Source organism: Temnothorax curvispinosus, unplaced genomic scaffold, assembly GCF_003070985.1.
Source record: "Temnothorax curvispinosus isolate PA1 unplaced genomic scaffold, ASM307098v1 QBEX01004860.1, whole genome shotgun sequence".
Taxonomy (NCBI): Eukaryota; Metazoa; Arthropoda; class Insecta; order Hymenoptera; family Formicidae; genus Temnothorax; species Temnothorax curvispinosus.
Window position 1 is genome coordinate 619471 of NW_020214640.1, and position 27191 is coordinate 646661.

Genomic DNA, 27191 nt, shown 5'->3' on the forward strand with positions numbered 1-27191 from the left:
ACATGACCGCTGTTCCTTTTTGGCGCAAGTCATATTGAAACGGTGACAAAACTCAGAAAACTATCGACGCTCAATTTCGTCGCGTTTCGCACACGATTATCTTTCCATTAGAAATCTTTAATAGTACCCACGTAAATTTCCTAAAATCTCCCCACAACAAATTCCGATCAGAGTATTCGATCTAAATAAATAGATTGCGATACCAATTGAGAAATTCATATTTATTGGGTTTTCTCTACGATTGAAGCAAAAATAAATGCAGATTTTGTATTTTTTACGTGTCAAAAATAACTTTTTTAATAAATATACTTTTATAAAATAGGATTTCTGATATAGACACACTACTTCGGAGAAACTTTAACAAATGAAACAATTTCGCATTAACGATTTTCCATTTATTCTAGAAATAGTTTCTACATATTGAATCAAATTAAGTGACTGAATCAAGTGACATTATTTCATGTCAACACTGAAATTTTAAACGTGTTAAAAGGTAATCTTTCCTTTCATATAAATACAATTTCGTGCAGCATGACAGATTCGCCGAAATCTGACAGGATCGATTAGACCAGAGAATGTTATTTAGCGAGCGTCACTGGGGGATTTCTAGCTCAACGGCATCCTGCCTTGTCTTGCGAACGACTTCTTGATGATAATAGAGCATGCAGAAGCGTCGCGCGATTTCCGTGGCTGCTCGCGACGTACATTTCTGCACGTCGCGCGACGCCAGGCGCGCCGGTTGTGCCTGACGTTCATCGTATGACACCGGGGCTAATTACGGTGCCTCCTGTTTAACGGTAAACAGGACGGTGCATACCGTCGTGTCTTCCCGTTCCGTTCTTTGAGCTTTACGGCCTCCCTGGAGACGACCGACTCTCGCAACTCTTCGACCTACAACTGAAAGTGGGTCGACGGCAAACGGCAATTATCACTTCGACGCTCGATCCGAAACAGACGCGATGGTAAGAGAAAATAGCCGTGATGCTGCGAACCTAAATAACATAGAATTGTCCCCAGACTCAATTTACAGTAAACGCAAACGATTTTCCTTTATTTAGCGCATTCTCATTGACATCAAATAGCTCTCAATATATTATAGCTTTAATTTTTGTTTAGCTTTTTTTACACTGAAATATCAAACGTTATTTTGCTGTATACTGATGTTCCATATATACAGAACTTTAAAATTAGAAAATGGTTGATGGAAAATAAATTGGCATATGTTATTTTTTATCTCGACAAAAATCAACACAAACTCCAACAAAAGCACCTTAATAAGTTGTGTAATTTAAAACAAGAAATTTGAAATGCGTCATTTTAATGGAGTTGGTTGTTTTAATGTTAAAGAAAGAATTTGGAGATATAGAAAATCAAAATCAAACTATTCCGATATTACAAATGATAAATAACGAACAATATTAGCATACAACTTTTGTTCCGCTAGATTGGACAAATTGTGATATACATTGTGCGCCGTATAAAATTCGTTACGCGTGAGCACCTGTGTTATTTGCACACGCGTGTAACTTCGCGTGTTTGCGCATTGCTGGAAACTATTCACATTTCGGGAAACATTCCTGACATAATTTGTAATTTCTGCGAAACGACTCTTACGTGAGTACAGCCCGCCACACCAAACGACAGGAACAACCTGGCTTACTTCAGCTGTTATTCGAGCTTTAAAGCCGTCGTAAATACTACCGGAGCTGTCCCAATCAAATTTCAAAAGTACGTTCGTGGCACCATCATTCCCGTAATACTTCATATACGGCGGACGAGCTCGGCGCGAAATGCGCGCTCAATAAATATGATATCTCCCATAGCGCGAAATCTATGTATAAATAGGATTTTAAAAAAATTTTGAAAAATCTCCATTTCACGCTCTGTTTAACCCGATTGGTGCATCTAAATTTGATACGTAAAAACACGCGCGTAAGATAAAAAAAATATGCGTAAAGTCCAACATGAATTTATTACCATACAAATGGCGCTAAAGTAAAATTGCTTGTTTCTCGCTTAGAAATCATGGTTCGTGAATCTGCGCTTATCTTAAAATACATTATTCTTTATTTGTTATAAAAAAATATCTGCGATCTAACAATTAAAAAAAAAAGTTTGAAAAATCTCTATTTCACGCTCTGTTTAACCTTTTTTGTGTTAAAGTAGAAGTGAGAAAAATTTTTATAAACATTTAATTAATACTGGACGCATTAATGCCAGTGTCAGACGAGCACTCTCTCTCTCTCTCTTTCTCTCCCTCGCAATCACATGGAATTCATTAGGCGATTGTTTGTGCGATAATATAATACAAATATACGGACCGCGCGCACAACCCGTTATTACCACCGTCAGTTTTCGTTTACATTCCAATTACAAAATTCTGCGGGAATAGCGTATTTGCACGATGAATCAAACGCAATGAAAAATACATAGCCCCGAGCGAATCCGTCTTAGCTCGTAACTGCAATGTTTATATTTGTATCGCACTAATGGAAACCACGTATTGTAGATCGAATACCTCAACATTTTTCTTCGTAAAATACGATTTACGATATTAAATGTGTATAAAGCAATACGGTTTCGTGCAGTAAGATGAACAAGATTTATAGATTTAGTAGATAGAGACCGGCAGACGTGCGTAGCGAATTACGATTGTAGCGTGTTATGTAACACAATAATAACACACATTAATTTTTTTTTATAAAAATACACATAAAAAGAACAACGACGTGATGAGCTTTATTTCAGTTTGCACAACGTTCCATTTCCATGTTATTGAGATAATTGAATAAGAAACGTGATTTGAGATAAACACGCAACGTGGAAATGTTGTACAAATTTAATGCTCGCGAAAGCGACTGGTTCTTGTTTGCCTGCTGAATCGCTGACTGTAACATTTTATCACGCGCTATCAACATCGAAATCTGCGAAACGCCCGTGCTGAGAATCAGTCAGAGATTATCATACGATGCAGGTTCTCAAATGGCCTGCAGAGGATCGATTAAATCGAATGCGAAACGCGCGTGCTGAGCCCGTTTTTTGAACGTGCTTCTTTGATATTATGATCGGCATCGGGAAATTCAACGTGGAAATTCAATATCCTACGGTAACTCGATTTATCAGTGCACTTCCTCGAGTGTATGTAACCGCAACGTCGAAGAAGAAAGGTCGACGACGACACGCGATTAAGGGATCGGAGGGACCTCCGTGCCGAACGCCGTCGATCGATATGATACGATCGATCAGGCGCGATCGAGGAAATTTTACGGTTTTTGCGATACTTTCTGAGAAGTGTTCTCCCCCCTCGGGGGGAACGCCTTTAAATCTCCATTTGCTTCATTGATTCTGAATGCGTGGATTACTAGGATTGCCACTAGCGGCAGAGCCACTCTGCTTTCTTACGTGACGATAATATCAGATGACTCTATGAAATCGCAATTCAAGGATCACGTTAAGTTCCGTATGCGTCAGCGAAGTGACAAAATCGCGTATAATACAGTCACCATGAAATCTGTACGTTCACGTTGTAAAAGACGTGTAATAAAACGATAAGAAAAGTTATTCGTACATTTACAGATTAGTTGGGAAAAAATGAGCACTTTTTACATATATATATCATAGGATGAAAACGGCTTCCGATATCACGTTTCTAATTCTAGAGATCAAACTACTCTTGTTTTAATAAAAACAAAAAGACGATAAAAGAGACTTGCAAGAATAGTCTTACAAAAATACAAGACCTTTGACCGTTTTGTCTCGAAGCAATTGATACGTAATGACGCATATGACAGCTAACCTTTGAAGATCTAATAGCAAACCTTATAGTGTCTATATTCTGTACATATGAGATTCTCACATACACATGCATAACGCGGACAATCCCAGTCAAATACTATATGTCAATTGTATTATATCATTAACTTTTTGACAGTACTGTCACGGACAAAACTACCTTAAACAAAAGCTGAAATACAGGTGACAGAGTATTTCGAGCATGCACCATTTAAAAATATTCAGCACTGAAAGGGTCAAAAAATAGAATTCCTATATCTATATATAACGGTCGGTGAGGAATATTGAAACTGTATTATATCTCTGATGCATCGACGCATAAATCTGTCAGGTTGATGGCATGTCCGATAAATAATACTTGCCGGGCAGACATACAAGGGATCTGATAGGTACATTGATCTCAGGTCACCCCTCGGTGATCAGAAGCGCCCTATATAGGCGCTCCTCACCGTGCCACGCCGCGCCGTCGTAATCTCGGGGAAGTCTGCGCGAGTAATCGTGTGCAGTACCGGGGACGGCTCTGTCCCGTTCCGGCAGATGACGACGACCCTCTCTTATCGGAGCGTCGAATTGCTAATCTTCGCTAAACTCAGCGAACGGAAATCCAGTTAAGTGGGTGTCGCGACCGGCGACGGGGGCGGCATACACGGAGAGATCGAATTTCCTTTCGGACGCGGCAAAACTTGGGGGACAGTTTGGCACCCGATACCCACCTTCCTACCTACGATAATCCCGCTGCTCTCTCGCCACCCCCGTCGCGTCGCGTCGGCCCCTTGGCCCTTAGGGCCGCCGATATGTCTCGGCGCGAGAGGAGCCGAGCGACCGTCCATGGGAGCTTAACCCTTCTCCACCCTTAATTCGCTCAAGGGGGACACTTAATCCGTATGATGAGCAATCTAAATCTTGTTTCGTTTTTATTAATCTCGGAATTATCGCACAACACACACTAATCCCGTAATATTCTACCGCGTACACGTTATATAATCCCTTACGATTGTTTTATATCCTACGAAAGATTTCACAGATGTTATTGCATTAATTCTCTGCAAATAAATAAGAATGAACGTTTGATAATGGTGTTTAAATCGATGTAAGTGTACCCGTGCATAAATCAAAAGATACATTTGTCCGCTTCAATATATCAATTACAAAATAACCGAATTACACACAAATATATGCACACGCGCACATATTCGCAGTCACCCCCTCGTGACGCAGATTCGTTTCGTTTCACAATATTCGACAAGCTACTGTAGAAATGAATCCAGCAGACACGGTATGTCGACCGGTGCACGACCGATTTCACCAGCTCCCTAACTAGGGCTTTTTCTATCTCACGAATTGTTGGCGGGCGTTGGATGCAAGAGAAATGGAGAGAAGTTGCGCAAAATGGGAGATGGAAGGGAAAGAGAGAGGGAAAGAGAGGGAGGGAGACGGAAAACCGGACCGTTTTTCAAGCCGCTTAACAACCGCCCCCGGGGTGTACCGATGCCGTCACACCCATCCTCTTGTCTGTTGCTACTGCCGCTGCTGCTGCCGCTGCTGCTGCTGCTGCTGCATCAAGTTGCAACGTTGCAACGACGACAGAGCGGCGTCCCTTGTTTCGAGCGTGTCCACTGTTCGCATGTCCGCGGGACAGCTAATAAACGCCAATCATCCGAAAGATTGCCTCTGTTCATACCGATCGTGTACCGTTCGTGCCATGCAGCAGCCAGCCAGCCAGCCTTTTTTCTCAAATTTGCATCCCCATCTGCGATATCTCCTACCAATTACGCCGAGCTTTGTTGAACGACAAGTAGAATTCAGTCGTACCGCGAAATAAAATTGTGAATCTTATTCAGAAAAATGTCGCTCTATTTAAAATTCTTCTTCGAAAATTATTTATAGAAAGTATATAATATATATCTTTTTCAAAATAATTTATTATAGAATAGGAAGATAAAATATTCCTTAATAATTTTTTATTCGCGTATAAATCCACTGCAAGAAAAAGCTTAAATATGTTAGCAATTTTATCTTGAAAAATCAACAATCCATTAAGTGATCAAAAGAGTGAGAGAAGAAATAACCGACGCCGCCGTAATATTGTGTAATGTTCTAAAATAACAACGTCGTCTCGGAAGAAGAACGTTTAATATCAAACGTGCTGAAGATATTCGCGGCAGGTCATAACAGAACTGAGAGTATTCTCAAGTTAAACAGCTGTGATACTGTCTGTGCTTCAAAAGGTAAATAGCAGAAAACTAAAGGCATTTGGATTCGATCTCTTAGCGGCGAAAAGTAAATATCTCCACATCAAATCTTGAATCCATCGTTAATTGATTTTTCAATGGCAAATACATCACACGTTCATTGAATACGATATAGACATCAGATTTAACAAACATCATTCATTATTATACTGGCTTGCCGTTCCAGGATCATGACATTAGCGTGCGTTTCGTGTAAATTAATCTATTTACATATTATGAAATAACTGATAAATAATGATCGATCGTTGTTTATCTTCTTGAAACACCCTGTGTATTTATGAAATAATTTTGTCTCCGTAAAACCAAAACATGAAATTTAACTTAAATGAAATCTGCGAAGTTCCGCGTAATATTATTAAGGAAAGTTTTCGGATATGATATTTGAAGTTTACCTGTTGCTGAAAGAGAGAGCCGAAACTTGCGAATTATATTAATACAAATGGAAATTATTTAGTCGAAAATACATTACTGTCGCGTGAATATCAGATAGATTGAATAAATGCAGACGTACAAAAAGCACGGTAAGGCATCTTTCGTAGCATAACGGAGCAATGGCTTGGAACATGCTATTATGCGAAACTATTCCACTGCATTTCTTCGTGCTGCATTACGTAAATACGTTTTTATCCCGCGATAGAAATTTGCGCAAAGGCGTATCGTACTTTATACGCTGAGGATAATAGCGTTGTAAACTTCATTCGAATGTAAAAAGCTCGCGGGCATACTCAACAATTGATATGATTGAATACTAGAGAAACTTCTAAAAAGAGGAGTTTATATATATAACTTCCATTGTCTTTTTTTAAATATTTTCGTTCATATATCCGACAATTAGAATTTAAAAACAATGTATATTTATTATCCTGTATGTGTTTTATTGGAAAAAGTTTTAGTGCAAACACGTCGCTCAAAAGGCATATTTGTTGCGAAGACAATGACGAGAACAATATGCCAGGTATAGGAGGAACATGCTCGTGAAATTGATTCCATGGTACAGTGAGTATTCAACTAGAAAAAAAAGTTCACGCGAGCCACTTCACAATAGACCGAAAATGGAAAGTTTATTGAGAGCACAAAATATCCACGATCGCTCTCGAACTGCGCTTTAGCGGAGTATCGCCCTAGTTTTCTGCTGTTGCCAAAGGAGTGTTTAATAAAGTGCGCAGGGTGGCTTCCTCGGAGTTTCCAAATAGCGTCGCGTGTCGGTCGCTTTGAGAAAGCTACGGCTTCTACGGTCGTTCGTACGTGCACATTGTCCCATAGCGAAAATAAGGAACGGACATCCGAATGGCTTCATCCAATCCTTATTCAAAAACGGCATTTAATGATTATAAACGCTGTTGTAGTGAAGTAATCTCGATAATTCGATAATTCGAGATAACGCGATAATTCCTTATGACAATTGAAAAAAAAACTGCGAAACTGAATAGCATTTATTTTGTAACGAATGGATAGAATAAAGTTAATTAAACACGAGTCGGAAGAACTCTGTCATTTTTATTAACACATAATGCAAAAAATACACATTTATGAACTCATAAAATAAATATTATAGAAAAACTGATAATTTGGCCAAGTCAATGATATATTTTCAAAAAATCTCGGCATGGACGGATTTCTCCATGAAAAGAATTTTTCGAAGGTACAGTTATGTATTTAGTAGTTTTTAAACTCGATTATCATGTAAGTTCAGATAGTCATTATTTGAAAAACATACTAAGCTATGTAATCAGGTGAATTGTTGGCCCTTTCTTATTTATTATTTATTTTTACAAGATCGCATATGTTCCTTTTGCGTTATATGTATATGCTAATAAAAAGACTGACAATAAGTCTCTCCGTCCACTCGCTTACACGTACAAAATGAAAACTATTTAGTTTTTAGCAACTTCCCGATAGACGAGTCACTCTGTGGATCTCGTCTCGAATCTCGTCTCAAATCTCGTCGATGTAAACTAAACCACTTATTGTACCGCTTTAATCCCCTTTCGGATGAGGATTGGATTGGACCCTTTAGGACGAAGTCCAAGTGATATCCTTGTCGTGAAGACGCATGAGAGGGCAAGCTCGCGAGTTAAAAGAACGACACGGCTTCTCTCGAGTTCGAAACGCGAGAAAAGCTTCGAGCAAGACCACCTCCGCGCAAAGGGTTAAATAAGGCGAAAGGGATCCGTATCCCTTTGAAGTGGCGCTAATTCCCCGGGGGGTTTAGACAAACGCGCGATCTCGCAGTCCCATCGTATCGATCCCCGCACGGAAGCTGCGCTTTTTATTATCGCTCCGCGCCACCGGAGGCGATAGCGCGAAAGGGCTTAACTTCGCGCCGTCTCTCCTTGTACCCGCCCACAATGGCACGGCGCGTCGTAAATAACCGCGGAATAATTCCGCTGGCGTTCCATTTGTAACGGTAAATTAGCAAACTACCGTCGCCGTGTAGCGCCGTGGCGCTTTCGCCCCGTCTCGCGAAACCAAAGAGGCGAAAACATCCCGGCGGCGACGGCGACGGCGGGCGGCGCTGTTTCGGTAATTAGCGAGGACATTACCCCGCAATTGCGCGGCGATTTACCCTCGAACCGCTGCACCAGGCGACATCGTTGCCAGAGTTACAGCGTTTCCAGGAGTAAAAGGAGGAGAGGAAAAAAAATCGTGCGCACAGCACGTCGGACTGTGGGAGCTGGGGTACCAGAAGCGGTATGGACGATTACTCCATTCCACCGCTCGGCGCTTCATTGCGACTGTGCTTGGTATTTCGCTACATTTCGCAACGCGACGAGCGATAGAGCGGCAGATTCTCTCGTCCCCGCGAGGGTTTCTATATTCTCGGCATTTGTACGTGTTGTCATATTTAATTTTTAATGCGCAAACCTTGCTTCTTGTTTCCACATAATTTCCGTGCGAGAAGGAAGAGATGGGAGATTTACATAAAGAGAAGGGGGGGAGGTCGTTAAAGAGTCTCTCGTGGTAATATTTCTCTTGACATTTGAATATCGCGTAGAAATGGAACTTACACATTTAACCGTGCCTTAATAATATAGAATTAATTTAAGATTCTACTAAAGTATAAAAATGGCTCGAAGTTAATTGAAGCGTGAGATTTTTCTGTTTCCATTTGATATTCCGAATCTGTCGTTGACATATTTGATATTCGTCGGCATTATCTCTAGCTGTATATTTAAATATCAAATCGCGAGGAAATGTAACAATTTTTTTTTACGCTCCTCGTAAGAGGCGCATAAATTATAGACTTGTCGGGGGAAACTCGTGTACTTCGCGTGTGTTTCGAAATTGCATCGCGTCTGCGAATACGTGAATGCAGCAGTTGAAATGTCAACTGCTCTTCCTTGTTCGTGAAAATAACAGCGCCGGATGCAAGCGCGAAATGTATGCCAACAGGAGCATTGAATTATTCTCAGCTGCTGATAAAAACGAATCTCGATAAAATTAGCATACGGCCGAGATAATATGCAAATGTAATATAAGCACGTAAATTGTTATTATGAATTCAGAAACATTTAATGATAACTTTCTGACTTGTTTACGAGCTGATACTCGCTCGCAAATTCCAAACAGCTTAATCAAATTATCAACTTTAAGACGTGTATCGAGATGAATTTTCAAGCGCGAGGATATAATAAATTACCATTTCGATTTGATGATATACATCGCCATCAATAGGTATAAAACGAAGAAGCATATCGCCTGCTGCATAATAATTGGTCTTAAACACTTGCACCGCGCTGACACCGTGTTTTTGGAGCACTCACCCGAACACCCTGGGACTTAAGTCCAAAGGGTTTTTGAAAGCGTTTCTGTTACAAAAAAAATCTATAAAAATTCATGTATCATATCATATCTTTAAACTATTGCAATTTTTTCCCCCATTTTCGTGGGAATCGTAAATAAAAAATCGACTGTGCCTTTAAAAGGCCCACACACGGTGTCCGCGCAGTGTTAATATGTAAATTATCTCCTTTCGGAAAGGGAGACCTGAAACATTAGCAATTCGAGAGAACGTATCGAGAAGAGCGTCAACTGCAACATGCGACGACGTCATCGGGAGAAAGTTGACGACCCTTTCCGCTTTTCTCCGAACAAATAATCGCGTTACTCCCGGAAACGTGCGTCGCGCTGCGGACGACGAAGAAAAGCCATCGTAGAAATTATCGAGTTCGCTCGAGGAGATATCGGAGGCAGCTGAACCGTATATTAATTCCGCGCGTCGCTCGAGGTCGTTCTTCGTGGTGCCGGGAGTTAAAAGCCACCTCTCTCCTACGTACACGGATTCAATCCGGAAGCCCCTCGAGCTTGCAAAACAACCACGTGCAGCTTGACAAACTTACGTCGATGTGCATGCGCGGCGGAGCACATAGGGGCCGTTCGTAGTGACGTGCAATGTGTGTATATAAGCCCCGGCCATGGCGTCCTATGTGCGCATACGGTAGGGGATGCTATACATAGCGGGGTTGCGGCGCGGCGCGGCGGTATCGCGAGTAGGATACTGTCTGCGCGCACATAGGCCAAGGTAAGTAACTCGGTTTATCTTTAGCCGGGATCACCGTCCGCTGACGAGTTTTACGGCCGCGCCGAGAGACCGCGCGCCGCATTCTCGGGTAAACATCTCTTTTCACTTTCTCGGAAGAGACTTACGGGAAACGCGGAGTGTGCCAATTTGCGTCGCGCGGAAAAAAATTACGATCTACCTACCGCGAGAGTAGAGTGCTCGTTGAATGCGTTTACGTTCGCAGTCGTCAGAGAGTCGTTGGATAACGCGGTACAAAAAAGGCTCCGGTGAAAATTCGCGACTTACATTTGGATGAATCAATGAGCAGTTATTTTTTTTGCGTTATTTGCAAGAAATTTTCTCTCACGCTATTTGCAATAAATCATAGAAAATGCAGAAAAGACCCCGTAAAAATGTGCAAGGCTTACATTCGAACAGATCGACACGTACGCATTTATTTTTGTGGTATTTGCAACTATTATACTATTGGCAAGAAATTTCCTCTTACTATTTGCAATAAATCATAAGAAATGCAGCAAAGACCCCAGTAAAAGATGTGCAAGACTTAGATATATTCGGACATATACGCAGTTATTTTTGCAACTGTTATATACTATTGGTAGGGCATTTCCTTTTGCAGTACTTGTATAAAATCGTAATAAGTATTATTGAAATAAATTTTATTAAATTAAAAGAGAATAATATGCGAGAGTTTGTACAACGGCTAGGAAGATCCGTAACGTTTCATAATGAAATTCTTTTACACTGAAACAGCTATTTATGATGAAAATAACGTACTGGTGCTGAAAGTATGGCATTGATTTTACGTCAATATTGTCGATAACATTATTAAGGCGTATAACTGAGCGAACAGTAAAAAGGATATTGAAAGTTTTCACTCGTTAATATGACATAATCAAATAGCATTCGTTCCTTGGTTAACACAAATGCAACGATGAAAAGCAGCATTTTGTTGCAATCCATTCAGGTAAATTTTATTACTAAAACGTTTATTGCTAAAATTTGATATAGAGTAAAAAGCGATTAATGCCTAAAACGATTATACGATATTCGATCGTGCCATATACATAAAGATGTTGAGGTGGATATTACGATATAAACGTATTTGCATTTCCGTCCTGAAAACTGACCGTCGCCGCGTTATTTTCCTAATGAATGCCAAATGCCGCGTTATGTCGCAGTGTTTCCCTCGCAAACGGTCGCGACGAACGAACTCGATTCAACCGTGAGACGAGATGCAGTGACAATGTAATGATAATTACACCACGAGCGAATACACTTGACACTCAAATGACGCCAGGCGTGAATTATCTCGGAATGAACGCTATAACGGGTCATAAATAATAATACTGTCAGAACACTCTGAAGAGCACCTGCTAATGACGGTTTTTGTTTCCTTCGCGTGCGGGTGCAAAAAATAGCATATAACGGAAGATAAAAACGAGATAAGATCTCACATTTCTTCTAAGATCTCGAACTTAATAGACACATTGACACATAATCACAATAATATTGTTTCATAATGTACTCCTCGAATCGACGAGATATTCTCATATTTTAAGCAAAAGACAGTTTTTTCCAAAGTCAAATGAGAAATTGTTCAAAGTCAGGAACGTCGAAATTCAAGTGTTAAATGCACACCGAAAGCGTACTGCTAATTGAGCAGCGAGAGATAGACTATTTCAACCAATAGAGACTGACTATTTCATTAATAAAGCCTGTGCGTGTGTCGTGTTACTCTATTTACCTCGAAAACAGAGTCCGTTGCTGTCCGCCGGTCGTAACAACGTGACACACTAGTGTCAATTGCATCGCCGACATGCACGTCATGCAACCTAGCAATTAACCCGGCACCGACTCACGCGAACTGCTTAGAATCCATGTACTTGGAAATTCGAAACTGTGTACTTTAAGCGGCCATTAACGTGAGACGTTCGTTACGGCAGGCTTTCGTATTTATGAAAACTGCTACTTAAGTGCCGTAAAGGCGCAAGAGGAAGAAATTCTTAAAATATTTCGCTAAGCTGTCAAATTCGATCGACCGGATTCAATAGCGATTTAACATTTGACCTGCGAGAAAGCAAGTTCTGAGTGCCATTAAACCGAATTAATTAAATCCCATTAATTTAATCCTTTGAGATAGTTCTCTGATTAAAATTCTGTATATCGGCTCATCAACGAGTTTTCCCAGGTGTCTCAGCATCCTTAAGTATAATTGGATATTCGAAACTAGCGCATAGTGCATTTATTTCATGAAGTTAAACGAACAATTTACATTTCGCCAGTTTACTTAAGACTTGTATTTGTGTCCAAGTTGGTTCATAACATTGCGAATGCTATACAAAGCTCGATCGAGCAGATTGCAGTGGAAATAAATAAAACACTCGAGTATTTTTTAACGATAAAAATCGTAATGAAATTTTTGAAAGTGTATAACTATTTGCTTAAAAAGCATTTATTAAAAAGCGACGACTATGAATTGCAAAATTATATCATTGGATTATATTACGACATCACGTTCATCACAGCGTCGCAATTATCGTGATTGATCGCATACAAATTCTGCCGCATTTTCAACGTCGAGAGATAGATCCCGTATATCGCGAAGAGCACACCCATAAGATATGCTATTAGAGATTCCTCTCTTGAATACTCCATCATGTCAAATAGCATCATATGGAGTACGCACTAATCCATTACTTCAACGAAAGAAAGGAGAATTTTCTCAAAAGTGTCTATTTTATAGAATAATTTTTCAATTGCTCCAAAAAGCAATATTTTTATTTATTTGTTTGTTTATTATAAAGCTACAACCTGCAGATCGCATCATTTCTTTTTGAATGCCGTAAGATCCGAAACACGCGTATCTTTCCTTGAGAATTTCCTCGATAGTTAGATCGCAGGAAAACGTTTTATTACCTCCATTTCCGATATAAGAACAAGTGCTGGAATTGTGGAATCCGACATTCTCGAAGGTATTTCTCTTAAAGACGTCAGCTCCGCTGCAGCAATTGATCCTTCGAGGCACCTAACTAACAGTACGAAATTTTATGAAAGTTCCGACGTGGAATAGTACGAAATTGCGAGTTTTTTTTTCAGTAGTAATCTTCTTTTAGCACGATTTATGTGCGAAATTGAAATGATTCACAACAAATTTTGTAAAAATTTCTTTCGCGAGTTGAAGGATTTCTCACAACAGCGCGTAGAATTAAATCTGTTGTAATTAAGTTCAAATTAAAGCGAAAACTGCAACTGCTCGAGTTGCATTGAGCAATCGTCGTCTGTTCGTTTTATACCGATGTATTCCGCATCTTTAGAAACTGTCGCATCTTTACAAAGTGACAAAAGCACACTGCGTTTTCTCGGCAGAGAAATAGAGAGGAACGGGCGCGCTCGTCGCGCTTCGTTCTACTTGTCTGTCGCGATTCGTCCGTTTCTACTTCGCGCCTGGCGCTCGCCGTCGCGCGCGTTCAAGTTTTTTCTCCTAGCATTGCGAGCACGACGTAATTCACGCAACGTTGTCGGCTTAGTTTGTTGAACGACGTAAACGCGACCACTTGCAAAAGAGAAGGATAAAGATTTTTTTTAGATTAGAACATTGTCGGTTTAATCCAGGTGTAACTACTGAGATTTTATGTGTTTACCACAATTCGTCCGTTTCTACTTTACACGGTGCGCTTGTTACGTACAGTCAAACTTTTCAAGGGAGCATAAAATTCTGGCAATATATATGTATATATATTAGTGGAAACAAACATAATTAATCACATAAAAAACGCAAATCCTATTTTCGGAACATTGGAAAAACGTTACGAAAATATCATCAAGCTTGACAAATTGAAATATTCAACGATACATTTTTCGCTAATTGCCAGAAACATAGTACGATTATTGCATTTGCAATATGATACGTGATAAGTCTATTCGATGCCCAAAAATAATAATCAACATCTGTTTCCAGCCACGTAGATAAAGCCATATTGATTAAACTGAAATTGTTGAATTTGTGTACAATATCGCATAAATCCAACAAAACTGGACTGTGAAATCTATTAATTTATCTACACGCATATATTAATCTCACCGATCGCACGCGCAATTTCACATGTATATAAGTACGCTCATTCGTAATCACTATGGTATTAATAAATCATTATATATATACCGCTTACAAATTATACTTACAATAATATCATTGCAGTATAATGCAAATTTATGCAAAAGCGGACTCACTCAATCTCAGATGTTTGCGTTCGTTTTATTGACATTGTAATTCTCATTCATATGGCAGGGACTATCGCTTGTCTTACATTATGCATGCATTTTATGCATACCGCTACCGGGATAAGTAGTGGCGTAATTAGCGCGGTGTTAATAGTTTGTACTACTTGTTTGATACAATTCGCTTTCTTCTACCGTGTAACTCGCATTGCCTCGTTGAAACTCCACTTTGTCGTCTCGCGAGAACAATGGTGTAATTTATATGAATCCCTAAAAGCACAAAGTGAATTGCATACAGCCCGGCGTCTCTGGTGGGATTTATTTGCCTCTAGCGGCATAAAATCGACGATAATATTTCAAAAAGCTCGCAACATGCAGCATTACCGAGTTAATTACACAATAATTCGAATGAAATTCCTTATGCGAAAGAAGAGAGATTTAAAACAACGCAGTACTTTCCAACTGAAAAAAATAGCGGAAATATATATGACACTATGCGAATCATATAGAAAATATTGAATAAATGTTGAAAGAACAATTTATTCAAATAATTTGTCATTGCATTTATGTTTTTAACTAACCGGAAGGAAAATAACTACTTGACAATTATATCTACATTTATACTCTCTGTGCTACTTGTCATAAATTTAATTTTGATTTAATAACGCAAACGTATATATACATTCGGAACTACATCTCTAGCAACACGTGTTCATGACATATTTCTGGACCGCTTTTTCGAAACTATATTTTGTTTCTACCTTTGTACGCGAAGTTTGTTGATAACGACGCAACGGCGTGCGGCGTGTACAATAATGAGGGAGGTATAACAATCGTTCTCTGACATACCCTCTCATATACAGGCATCGGTGTATCGCGCGGCTGGGCTGCGGGCATTCGCTCTGCACAGCGGCTTGAGGAACATTAAACGGATCAAAAGAACGAGCATTTAGCACGGAGGAATGCGTGGCCTCCGACTCCCGGCTTGCACTTGCTTTGCCGGACGGAACCCACGAAGCCGAAAATCCTCGGGTATCCCGCACCCTCGCTGCGTGCGCGCTACGGTTTCGCGCGTCTATTCTTCGCCCGCTTTGCGGCTCGACGCCGCCGCCACAATATGCGCGCATCCGACGTTACAATAAACGGATGACGAGCGGCAACCCCGCGTGTCTGATCCCTACGCGGCTACATTGGACGGAAATTTATACGCTATAAGATGCATACACCGAACCTCTGGTGGCGGAGCACCATACATCCAACATATACTCTCGCAACGAGACAATACGAGCTAACAGTTGCGTTAAATAAATTTATATGTATCGTTTTAAATTTAAATTTACGCGCAAACGTTAATATATTCGACGAAAAATCGTGCTTTTTCCGATATTAATATGTCGCGACATTTTTATTTGTTCTTAAGAAAAAAATATATATAATTATGATATTCTTTAATAATATATTTCATAAACTTCTGAAATATATGCGAAATATCTTTGAGATAACGTTTTAGTAAGAGGAAACGATGTTGGCGAACAAATAAGATACGTTGAAGAGAGTACTTGGAGGCTGCCTTTATTCTCCACGTCTTTTACACGGTTTTGTCATCGCTCAGTATATTGCAAATTTCCCGACGACGCTATAGCTGGGAAGTTCGCGAGTATTCGACCTTAACGGCACACCGTTTCACGCACTTATCCTTCCTGTATTCTATGGCACGACAAGGCTGCTGTAAACGCATCCGGCGTTATAATAAACGGCTGATGGGCCTCATCGCTCGCAGCTACAGCTGAATTCCGCGCGCTCATTCAACGAAAACCCCACCTATTATGTAAACTCGCGTTTTTGTGACCAAATTCCCTCGCACGTTTAGCCAGAGCATGCAAATGCAAATATTAAATTCTCTCGCAAGTTGACGTTTAATTACTTTAAGATATATCTAACGTACAGTATAAGCGTATCAAAATCACCGTTACGTAAAATTGCTTTTTTAAATATATTTAAAGGGTGTCGACGCTTGTTCAATTAATTAAGATTTTATTGGTTAAAATACACCAATTTTTTTCTATATATTTATTTCTTTGAATTTAATTCGCCAAAAAAACTTTTTTACTTTTTATTTGCTCATATCCCAATATTGTTGACATTTAATTTTTATTAAACATCTGCTTTTAAGACATAAAATTTTAATCTCTATTTCACAATGAATGTACAGTATAAAACATTTTAATAATATAGTTCTTTTTCGGATATCACGTAATAACACATAATGGGACGCCGAAGGCATTATTCTCATCTTTCTGTATATTTTTACCTGATGTCCAAATGAAACAAACATGATGTGCAAAAAAATATTTCGCGATTATAATATAAATATTAATTAAAGTCTTAAAGTCAACCTTATAACGAATTGAGTATATCGAACATAGAATATATCAAAATGAAGCTAAGTCTTAACATGTAATCGTCTAAAAATAAGCGAACAAAAGCACCAAGGACAGCAAAGCGAAGTCCTGTCCGCGCTCATGATGCCCAACACAAAGACGGCGTTATTTCGCCGAAAGAATTCTTCATAACGAATGTCACGGGCCGCAGGCCCGACGATTCTCCGGTCGTCGCCTTTGTGCTGGGGAAAAATCCGCGCGTTAAATCTCATGCTTGTCAACCGACGCCATTCTTCTTCTATCTGTTCTAGAGCCCGACGCCGCCGCAATACGTGTTCTGGTATCACAATAACCGGATGATAAACTACGACACCACGCGCGGCAGCGTGACCGTACAAACCGATCCAGGACCAACTCAGAGCCGGCTGACGATTCGCCAGGCAGTGGAGACGGACACGGGCAATTACACGTGCAGCGCCTCCAACACCAAGCCGGCATCGATCTTCGTCTTCGTCACCGAAGGCAAGTATAAGCAGCGTGCTGTTTCGTACAAAGCGAACTTCCTTAATCAATATAACGCGGTCGTCCCGCGGCAGTCTCCCTTAACTACCTTTCTCTCTAAACGGATACCTACTCGTAATGATCCCCGGACGAACGAAATTGAAAAACTTGCTTCAATCCGGACAGGTATTTTACAGACGTTCGATGGACTATATACTTGTATTCAGACTATCTTTTCCTTAATTACCTTCCTTCGAGTCAATTTTTGAAAGATTTCTCATTGAATACCTAGCTACATCGAGATATTTAATATTGAAATTGCTGACACCGCGAAGGAAAGATTAGGTACATCAATCATGATTTCATCAAGAATACATCGGCTCCGAAATCGCCGGAAAGCCTGGCTTGAGGGAAGATACGCGATTCCTGGCAGAATTCTATAAGTCACGCGAAGAAAAGAAAATCCATTCCCAAATTAAAAATGTCACCGTTCTGATTGAAAGTATTTATTTTCCTCTCTCGCGCGAGAATATCCAACATTTCTCTTATACCTATACGATTACATAACGTCGCATATAAATATATATCTATATATTGAATAAAGAAAGAATAATTTCAGTAGAAAAAGAAAACTCACAGGTCTGGTGATTTTTATCGAACGAACACACGCGAGAAATATTTAAATAGCAGTAGACATTTTTAAAGCAGAGTGCGGAGATTTATAATAATGAAAATTGCACTGTCCACGCGGAAACATGGGAGCAAAACATTTCCCAGAATTGCCTAACATTCTCCCAATAAAAAAGTACATTTATTTGACAGCGATATCCCAAATTCCGCTTCACAGGACACAGTTCCTTTTTTTCTCTATGTTTCTATTTCCGTTTATACACGGATTGCGCGTGGACGAGTATACGCGGCGCCGTGTATATGCGTGTGTATATGTGCGACGATGTGCGTGAAAGAGTCGACGACAAGTCTCCCCGGTCCTTCAACGATCGATCATTCGCCGCCGTCGGCCACTCTCCGATGTGTATATATAGCGCGATTTAACCCCTTTCTAACAAGGGCCGTGGCTGGAGAAGAAGCCCAAGGCTCTTATGGCAAAAAGCGGTCCTCATCGACTCGGTGTTGTTGTCGGAAAATCCGCGCGCACAATGATTTTAGCTGCGGCCCGCAATTTTAGGTCCGCCACGGTCGCCGCCGGTAATTGATGTGAAAGGATGAGGACACACAGTCGCGAAAATCTTAATTGGATTACGAGAAACTCGGTCGGCCAGAAGATTTATTATGCGGATATACAGAGAGAGAGATAGAGGGGGGGGAGGGGGCGTCTCAACTCGGGATAAACGCGTTTTCGCGGACTTTTGATATATGCATGTCGCCGGATGTGAAGAAATTGTAATCTCACGCGATCACAGCTGCGATTAAACACGGGGAATATTACGTTCTAATTACGTTAGATAGACAGCGGATGATTGCTTAACCCGCGAGATGTACGTCGAACTTAGCGGGATCTCTTTGAATAGAAGGCGTCTTGTATCTATCTGAAGACAGTTTGTTCCTGACACGACGAGAGAGAGAGAGAGGAGGGGGGAGAGGAGGGACGAAGAAAGACAGAGAGTAAATGGAAGAACAATCGTCGTGCAATGCATTCGGCTTTAAACTGACAAGTGATATGCCGTTAAATGGATCCCACGTGACGCTTCGCGCGACAGAATAGAGCGGTTTCCGTTGAAAACGATCAAACGAGAAATCGGGTACAGCTCCCGGGCTCTTGGCCGCGGCCGATAGGTAGCTCGCGCGCTCCGATGGAACTGACACGCGAGGAGCGGCGCGGCGGCGCGGCGAGTCCATCGCGTGCGTGATAAACCGCTATACGAGCGGTCCCTTCTGTTCCGCGAAGTACTAAGCTTTCAGGTTAAATTTTGAAGATATGGACTCCATTACCGGCGCGGCACCGACCCGCACACCGAGGCCGACGCGAGTGTACGCGCGCGTGTGTGTCGCGCGCGTACGTATAGCGAGCCGCGCGGCGCGCGCCCCGTAATTCACGGCCCCCGGGAACATATGGGGCGACGCCTCGCGCCGTAAATTACGGTAAAAGTGTGCATGCGCCGCGTTTCGGAGGAGACACGTATCGCCGATGAATGTTGCAAATCTGGCGGTTCTCGCGCGCGCAACGGCGCGTACCATGAATTTTGATATTCGGGAGACAGGAAGAAGGATCCGCGCGCGAGCCGCTCTCTCTTTCTCTTTTTCTCTCTCTCTCTCTCTCTCTCTTTTATTCGCCTCGTTTGGCAAATTTACGATAGGATTATATCACGCCGGTCATTCTCCGGACGCGATATGATATATCGATAGGCCAGGTCAAGGCGGTCCGCGATATAATTAATGACGAACGGTGACGTAACGCCCGGCCCGGGACAAATGCGGTCGTCAACGTAGGCGCCGCGACGTCGTCGAGTCTGCCCGCGGTGAGGTCGTCGTGCGATGCCCCCGTCCCGTATACTTATTTAGCAAGCAATTTTTTGTACCTATTCTTGTACGAGCTATTACGAAATGATTCTTCTCCTTGCCGTAATTATAAAATAGAGCTCGACCGCAGAACTATTTATTCTTTTGCAGTTCAAATTAATTTTCGCAAATGAATATTTCTTTCTCAATTTCATCTAAACTGCGAGTCTAGTATATGAGTCGAAGAACTTTTATCATTCCTTGGAGGAATTTATGGATATTGCAAAAATACAGTTTAATTACAATCATCTTTTGGATTGCTTTGAGAACCAAAGGATTAAACGACTTGAAAAATTAATACGTTAATACTAATTTTTAGGTAATTTCTCCTTCAGGCCGCGTAGGTCGCATACTTCACTTTGTCAAGGCTAATAGTTTTGCTTGTATGAATTTATTCTTATTATGAAAAAGTATAACAATGTTTTTATAACTATATAATTACATTACATATAATATTTAAACATTAAGCATTAATACATGATTTTATGAAATATTTTATTAATAATGTTACATATAATAGCAAAAATATTGAATGGCCTGAATGGAAAGTTCAGCGAGCGGCGCATAGCCTTCACAGGGGGACGCTTTGCAAAGGGTTGCAACAAAGTGAGCTCGGGGAGGGACGACAATAATTTTACTTTTGTTAGATGTATAACAAGGGGTAAAATTATTCTCTTCGCTCAACGTTGCGTGGGCTTTTTAATTCTCATACGGCAGTAACTTTCATGCGAATTACAAAATTCTTTCCATATTTGACACAGAAACCTCGTTGAGTTATTTGCACGCGCTCGACACGTCCGTTTCGACATTACAGCATAGCTTGGTCGCGACATATATCCATTTCACTCTCGCTCGCGGCCCGAGATAGAGATTAATTATATTAGAAACGCATAATAATGAAATGAAATCTCCGCTGGCTGCGCGCGTTCCCGTTTGACCGAGATTTTTAACCCCGTTGCTGGTGAAGAAACGCCGCGAGAGTCTCGACGAACGTAATATGTCTCGTGTTATGGCGAATTAATAATAATAGATCTCCCGAAGTACGTACAACTATTCGGTTATACCCAGCATCTACTCGGACTAGGTAGAATTATGCTTGTAAATATTGCCCGCGAGATTATTGCGTTGCCCAACGTTACCCGGCTGTAATGATTGATAACTACAGAGTTACTTCTCCGGGTCGGTTAGTGCGTTCCTATCCGCTCTCTCTCTCTCTGGTTATTTTGATCCGCTCGTACGAGGAAACATCGTAAAATCCTCAATGAATATGCAGAACTTGAGACAGCCGCTCTAACCGGGAAATTCCGCGAGCTTCGCGCGTGACGCGAGGGCGAGGGGGAAGGGGAGGGAGGGAGAGAGGAAAGGGTGGAAGACTCGACGGTGTTGCGATAAATTATCTAAACGCCGCGAAACGCCGAGGGGTAAATTGGCTTAGCGCAACGATACTAGATCGCAATCTTGTTAAAGACGGGGCGGACACACCTTTCCTGCGTCGCGGAAGACGGCGGCGTTAAACCCAACTTCCAAACTCGATGTCGACGAAGCCCCGCGGCGATCCTCCGGCCCACCCTCACCTCCGACCAGTTGTCATCAGCTCGTAAACCGGTGTTTGCATCTAACGCGCGTATATTGCGACCTTTGTCTTCTCTCGGCTAATCGCAAGGATCGCTCGTAAACTCTTATTTACGCTTTTCTGCCAATTATAGCGCGTACAAATGGTTCACGTTGTCGCCAGGATTCCGACGACGACGACGACGGTTCCACAACGGTTGTTCAGTGAACAATAAAAGTGCCGTAAGCGGGTAGTTCATCCAATTTTTGTATATAAACACGACTATCTCGGATTCCAATTAACTTTTAATATATATCTTTTTATTTTAATTTTCTCTATTACATTTTTAACTGAGTTTTTCTTATAAATTATCACATTATTCGCGTAAACATACATTTATACGTACACACATATACATGTATACACATTTTTAATTGATCTTTTTTGGAATAAATTGTAACAAGTTTATGCAAATAATTTAGTAATTTATGCAAAAAGCTCAGTTAAAACCTAAAAGAAAAAATTGAAACAAAACAGATTGAAATACGCGAGAAAAAGGGCAGCGTAATATTATCAAAGGAAGAAAATTTAGAGTGTTGTTAAAGAATATTCGCGATGTTGATAGTAAAGAGAGAAACGGTGAGAAATAGATATCGACAAAATAAAGTAGAAAGCTGCTCGGTCTGAAACGACTTCATTTTGTACATAACAGCGGCGAACATAAAATTAACTTTGCGTTCACTTGTCCTGAATTTTTAAAGCCATTTTTACCAGGAATACGTATTCTCTGCCGATGCTTGATCGTGTTCTCGGTCCACGAATGTCTCCACAAAAATAAAAACTACATAATTTTACAGAAACATTCTTGATGAATGCGAGGGACCAAAAATTCCGTGACGCAACGGGAAGATAAATCTAGTTTCTTGCAAGATGCAAAATAGAGTGTCTTTCTGCGCGGCACAATTTATAAAGTAAAGAGGGAGATAATGATCCGCATTAGATGAATAATATTTATCCATCTTCATCCTTTTAGTTGATAGAGTCGTTTCGTTTCATCATGAAAAATGTATGAGCCAGTGAGAATTCTTATTAAATGGTTCTCACTCTACGAGGGGATCGGAACATTAAATCCTCGCCGGGTTGTGCCAGCTGTTTGTCATTAGGTTTTGAGAGCGTCTTTACAACCGATGCACGTAGGCCGTAAATGCTGAAATGCACACTCTGACCCAAATCACGATTCCTACGTAGATTCTGGATCATGCATCCGAAGCATCGTGTTATTTTTATGAACACACGGCTACGCGACTCAGTGAATATCCCAAAATTATTTCGATACAGAGTCTGATCATCGTTTCTTTTCGCGGTTTGTCAATCTTTAACTCGAGAATGTTTTGCGGAAATTAAAATGAAACAATATAATAAAATATACATACAATACAAAGTTTTTATAAGTGCCGCTTATAAATAAATCTCTTCAGTTTAATATTCGCAGTAAATAATAAATGTGTACGGGATTAATCATACAAATGCACGAATTAATTACGTAAATATTTTATAATGCGTTATAGAATTTGCGAATGTTCTGGAACAAGTTAAGGCATTAAAAGCTTCTTATAAATATATAAGCCGGGAGTCATTAAATTCCGCAATCAATGCATGCACGTAATTCTGTAAATGTTTGAATGCACTTCGATTTAATTGACAAAGTTTGTGCAGAATCTTATTCACAGACCCAAGAGCTATTCAGTTTCCGCAATCAATACTATTGGCTCCGGTGGATAAGTTAAGCTCTCCGTCATTGTTAGTCAAGAACGCAGTCAGTTCGGCCGCAAAGTTACGACTCACACAAAAATAACCAATATAAAGCAGCTACATTATAAATAAAACCTTCGGTGAATCCTCTCTCCAGAAAATGTTCAGAAAATTAAAATTACAATACCGCTGACTAGAAAACAGTTTCAATCTTCTTTTGCGAACAAACGATATAAAAGAAATCGTAAGACTCTTTCTCGTAAGACTGTACTTGAAGATTTCGGAATCTTCTAGGAGCTACAGTTTATAGCGATAAAAGATGCCCTGATATTATGGCGTGTTAATATCGCGCGGCAATTTTTTTTCTCGTCGCCAAAAGATAAATTTGTTAGGGAAGGGTATAGGGGCGAAAATATAAAAGGGCAAAAAGCACGTCGCGTCGGTCGGCCGCATGCGAGACATGACGATGTTTACGGCGTTAACCATCCTAGCTGAGTGGATCGTATTTGCGGTTTGACGAGTATGGGGAATAACTCCGTTTAACGGCGGGTCACTATGCTTCTATTTGAGAGGAAACATCATCAAGGTCTTCCCAGGATTGGCGCAAAACCGGAGCAAATATCGGCCTGTGGTTAATTAACCGCGGAAGTTTAATCAGCGAGAGTGACCCTATAACTCCGGATACGAAATAAAAGATAGCATGCACGATCAACAGCGGGAAATAAATCTATTCCAAAGTTAAAGACCGACGCGAGAGAAGATATGACGCTCTTCTCAGCGAAATACTATTTTTCATCTTTCCAAATACCGTTTGTCTCACCGTTCTTAAAGATCAAACATTAAATTTGCGTATTGCACCGTTTGCAAAATCTTTGAAATCTTAATTAATTAAAAATTGAAAATAAATAATGAAGAAAGTGTAAGAAGCAAAATCATTAGTGGAGAATTTACTATTTATAAAAATAATATAAAGTAAATTTTAACGATCGTGATTTTGCATTAATTAATTTGGGATTAATTTATTATATTATGCGAATTTACATTTAGTTAAAAATTACTTTATATCTTTCTACAAATAATAAATTCATCACTGATTTTATTATTTAATTTTGTTTTATACTTCCTTTATTACTTGTTTTTTTTTCATCTCAAAACAATAATATAACGTCTTTGTATCTGTGCTTTATATACATATAAGCAATGATTTATGAGAAGACAAATTTCTCTTTTGCAGTCATTAACAGAAAAATTTTCTCTAATTATCTCCGCTGTGTTCTACATTCTGCGCCTGTAGGAAATTAATCACGTCGAGAGAAAATGCACTTTGGTAAAAATAAATTTCTTGTAAGTCTCACATACATAAGAGGTAAAAAAACTTTTGCGAAGCATGACTTCGCGTCACATTCGTTTCTTTGTTCATTATCGATAGCCGCGACGCGTAAACCCAAAATACGCAGACGCCTCGGATAATAACGGTATAAAATACATTTTCGGAAACAAACGCAAGGGCCAAGCGTCTTTTGTAAGCCGGCGAATAGGTGAAAAGCACGCCGTTCACAATAGACGCCTTTATTTCGCGTGAAAGGAGAAATCGCGATGGTCTTCCAGTTCAGAGGTGCAAGCCCGACAAAACAAAACATTGACCGTTAATTAGCCGCGAACGAGTTATAAGACCGTGTTATAATGCCTGCACGCAAATCGTACAATGGGGCAATGCGTGCACGTACGTGCCCCGGATCGATGACACAAGAAAATCGGCCAAACCGAAGAAACCTGGTATATTAGATACGCGCGCGAACAAAAATCAAGATTTCAAGTATTTTGAGAGAAAATACAATTATCAAAATGTCCTGTGAATTAAATAATTTATTACAGGACACTCAGAGAAATAAATAATCAGACAATTCGTTCAAAAATTAACAAATGGATAATCCGATACTTTTAAGCGGAATTATAAAAAGCCGTTCAAGATTAGAATAATGTCCAATCAATGATAGCCGGATATTACTGATAATTGATCGGCTTTTTAATTATTCCGATTGAAAGTGTCGGATTGACCGTTTGTTAATTTTCGAACGAATTATCCGATCATTTAGACCTGAATTTTTCTCTCAGTGTATAATCTTATTAGAGTAATTTTGCCGGAATCTCGTTCTTAATTAATTTATTAATTAATCTCGTTCTTAATTTTTAAATATGCAGCATTGGATTAGAACGTATTTTACCAACTAAATCTTTTGCCTTGAATTAAAATTCTGGAACAGCTAGTTGGTTACTGAAGGCTACTTTAATGTATATCAACAAAAGTTTTATTCTAGCGTACCTTAAAACATGCCGTGACATACTTTATATCGAGACTAACAATTATAGTATGTATTACGTATTGTAACCTACTTTAATGTACTCTGACTTACCCTCGCCAATAATGTATACTTAGTTCCATTAGCAATGAAATTGATTTGTTAAAATAGTATATTTATTTCGAAAAATGTTCATATACATACAGGCACAGCTCTAACTATAATGTTATTATCATATTATTATTATTGCGTTATTTTAAAATAATAAATATTAAAAAGAAAGTTTATATTTTCATATCATATATAGTTACGTGTATATGTGTGTATACATAATTCATTCAACAATTCTCGCATTTTCCGATTATAATTATATGTACATACTAATTTCAGTTCACCCAGATAATAGCTTTTGATAAAGTAAATATTTCCTCGTCGAGAGATTTGCGAGAAACAATGTAGATTAAATGTTAAGTCGCTTTTCCTTCAATTAGCAACGAATTCTTGCATTTTGAGCATTCTTTTTACCCTATTTATTAAACGTTTTACATTTCAGATTTTTATTTACTCGGAGAGAGAGAGAGAGAGAGAGAGAGAGAGAACGCAATTAAATAATAAAACTGAATAGATTAACATTTTAGTCATTCCAATTTATATTATCAGCCACTTATTTTAGATCTTAAATAACACTTGTTTAATTTAGATTTAATTGATTCGATTATAATTAAATTATATCCAATAGCTTATTTGGAACTCCTGTTAAAGAACATTTAACTCGGTTAAAGTCATTTTTCTCATAATTTTCCCTATCAAAATGGCATTAAATCATAATACACATACGTATAATTTTGCTTCTCACGACTATCACTCCTAAATATCTCGAATAAGTAATTCATTAGATTGCATATATTAAGAACGAGATTAATAAGGCGACGCTGCTGATTGAAAATAGTTCCCTCGTATCTAATACTAATTATATACTTGTCACCCCTTGATTATCTCCAATCCCCGTAACGACGAATTAATATCGGCACGCCGTGACGCACGCGATATTGTATAACGCAATTTATAATACGCGGCATATATCTATTATCAACATTAATTATTCCGCGGGGTAGCTACGACGCACGGTGTGAGTAACTACGACAGTAATTAGCTCAGTAATCCACGGCGTATTCTGTGCAGTTCCACGGAACACAACGGCACGATGCGTCGGAGCGTTGGCAAGTAATTTTGTATGCAACGGGAGACGCGCCGCCGCGCCGCGCCGCGTCGCGCGCCGGCCGAGTCCGCGCCGGAGTCCACAATTTCAATTGGAAATTATAATGGAAATCTACGCCCGGAATTTATTTCGGATCCCCCGCGGGTCGCTAATCCGAGTGAAAGAAATCCGCGTTACAACGA

At 39.9% G+C, this 27191-nt stretch overlaps 1 protein-coding gene across 7 annotated transcripts in view; it reads left to right on the forward strand.

Moving 5' to 3' along the window:
- The window catches only part of LOC112454176 (zwei Ig domain protein zig-8), a 267122-nt gene that overhangs the window by 234909 nt on the left and 5022 nt on the right, over positions 1-27191 (forward strand). For all 7 annotated transcript variants that reach the window (XM_025015419.1, XM_025015418.1, XM_025015415.1 and 4 more), the window contains one exon: positions 17480-17690. In XM_025015419.1, the coding sequence (XP_024871187.1) occupies positions 17480-17690 (211 nt within the window). The remainder of the gene's footprint in view (positions 1-17479; positions 17691-27191) is intronic.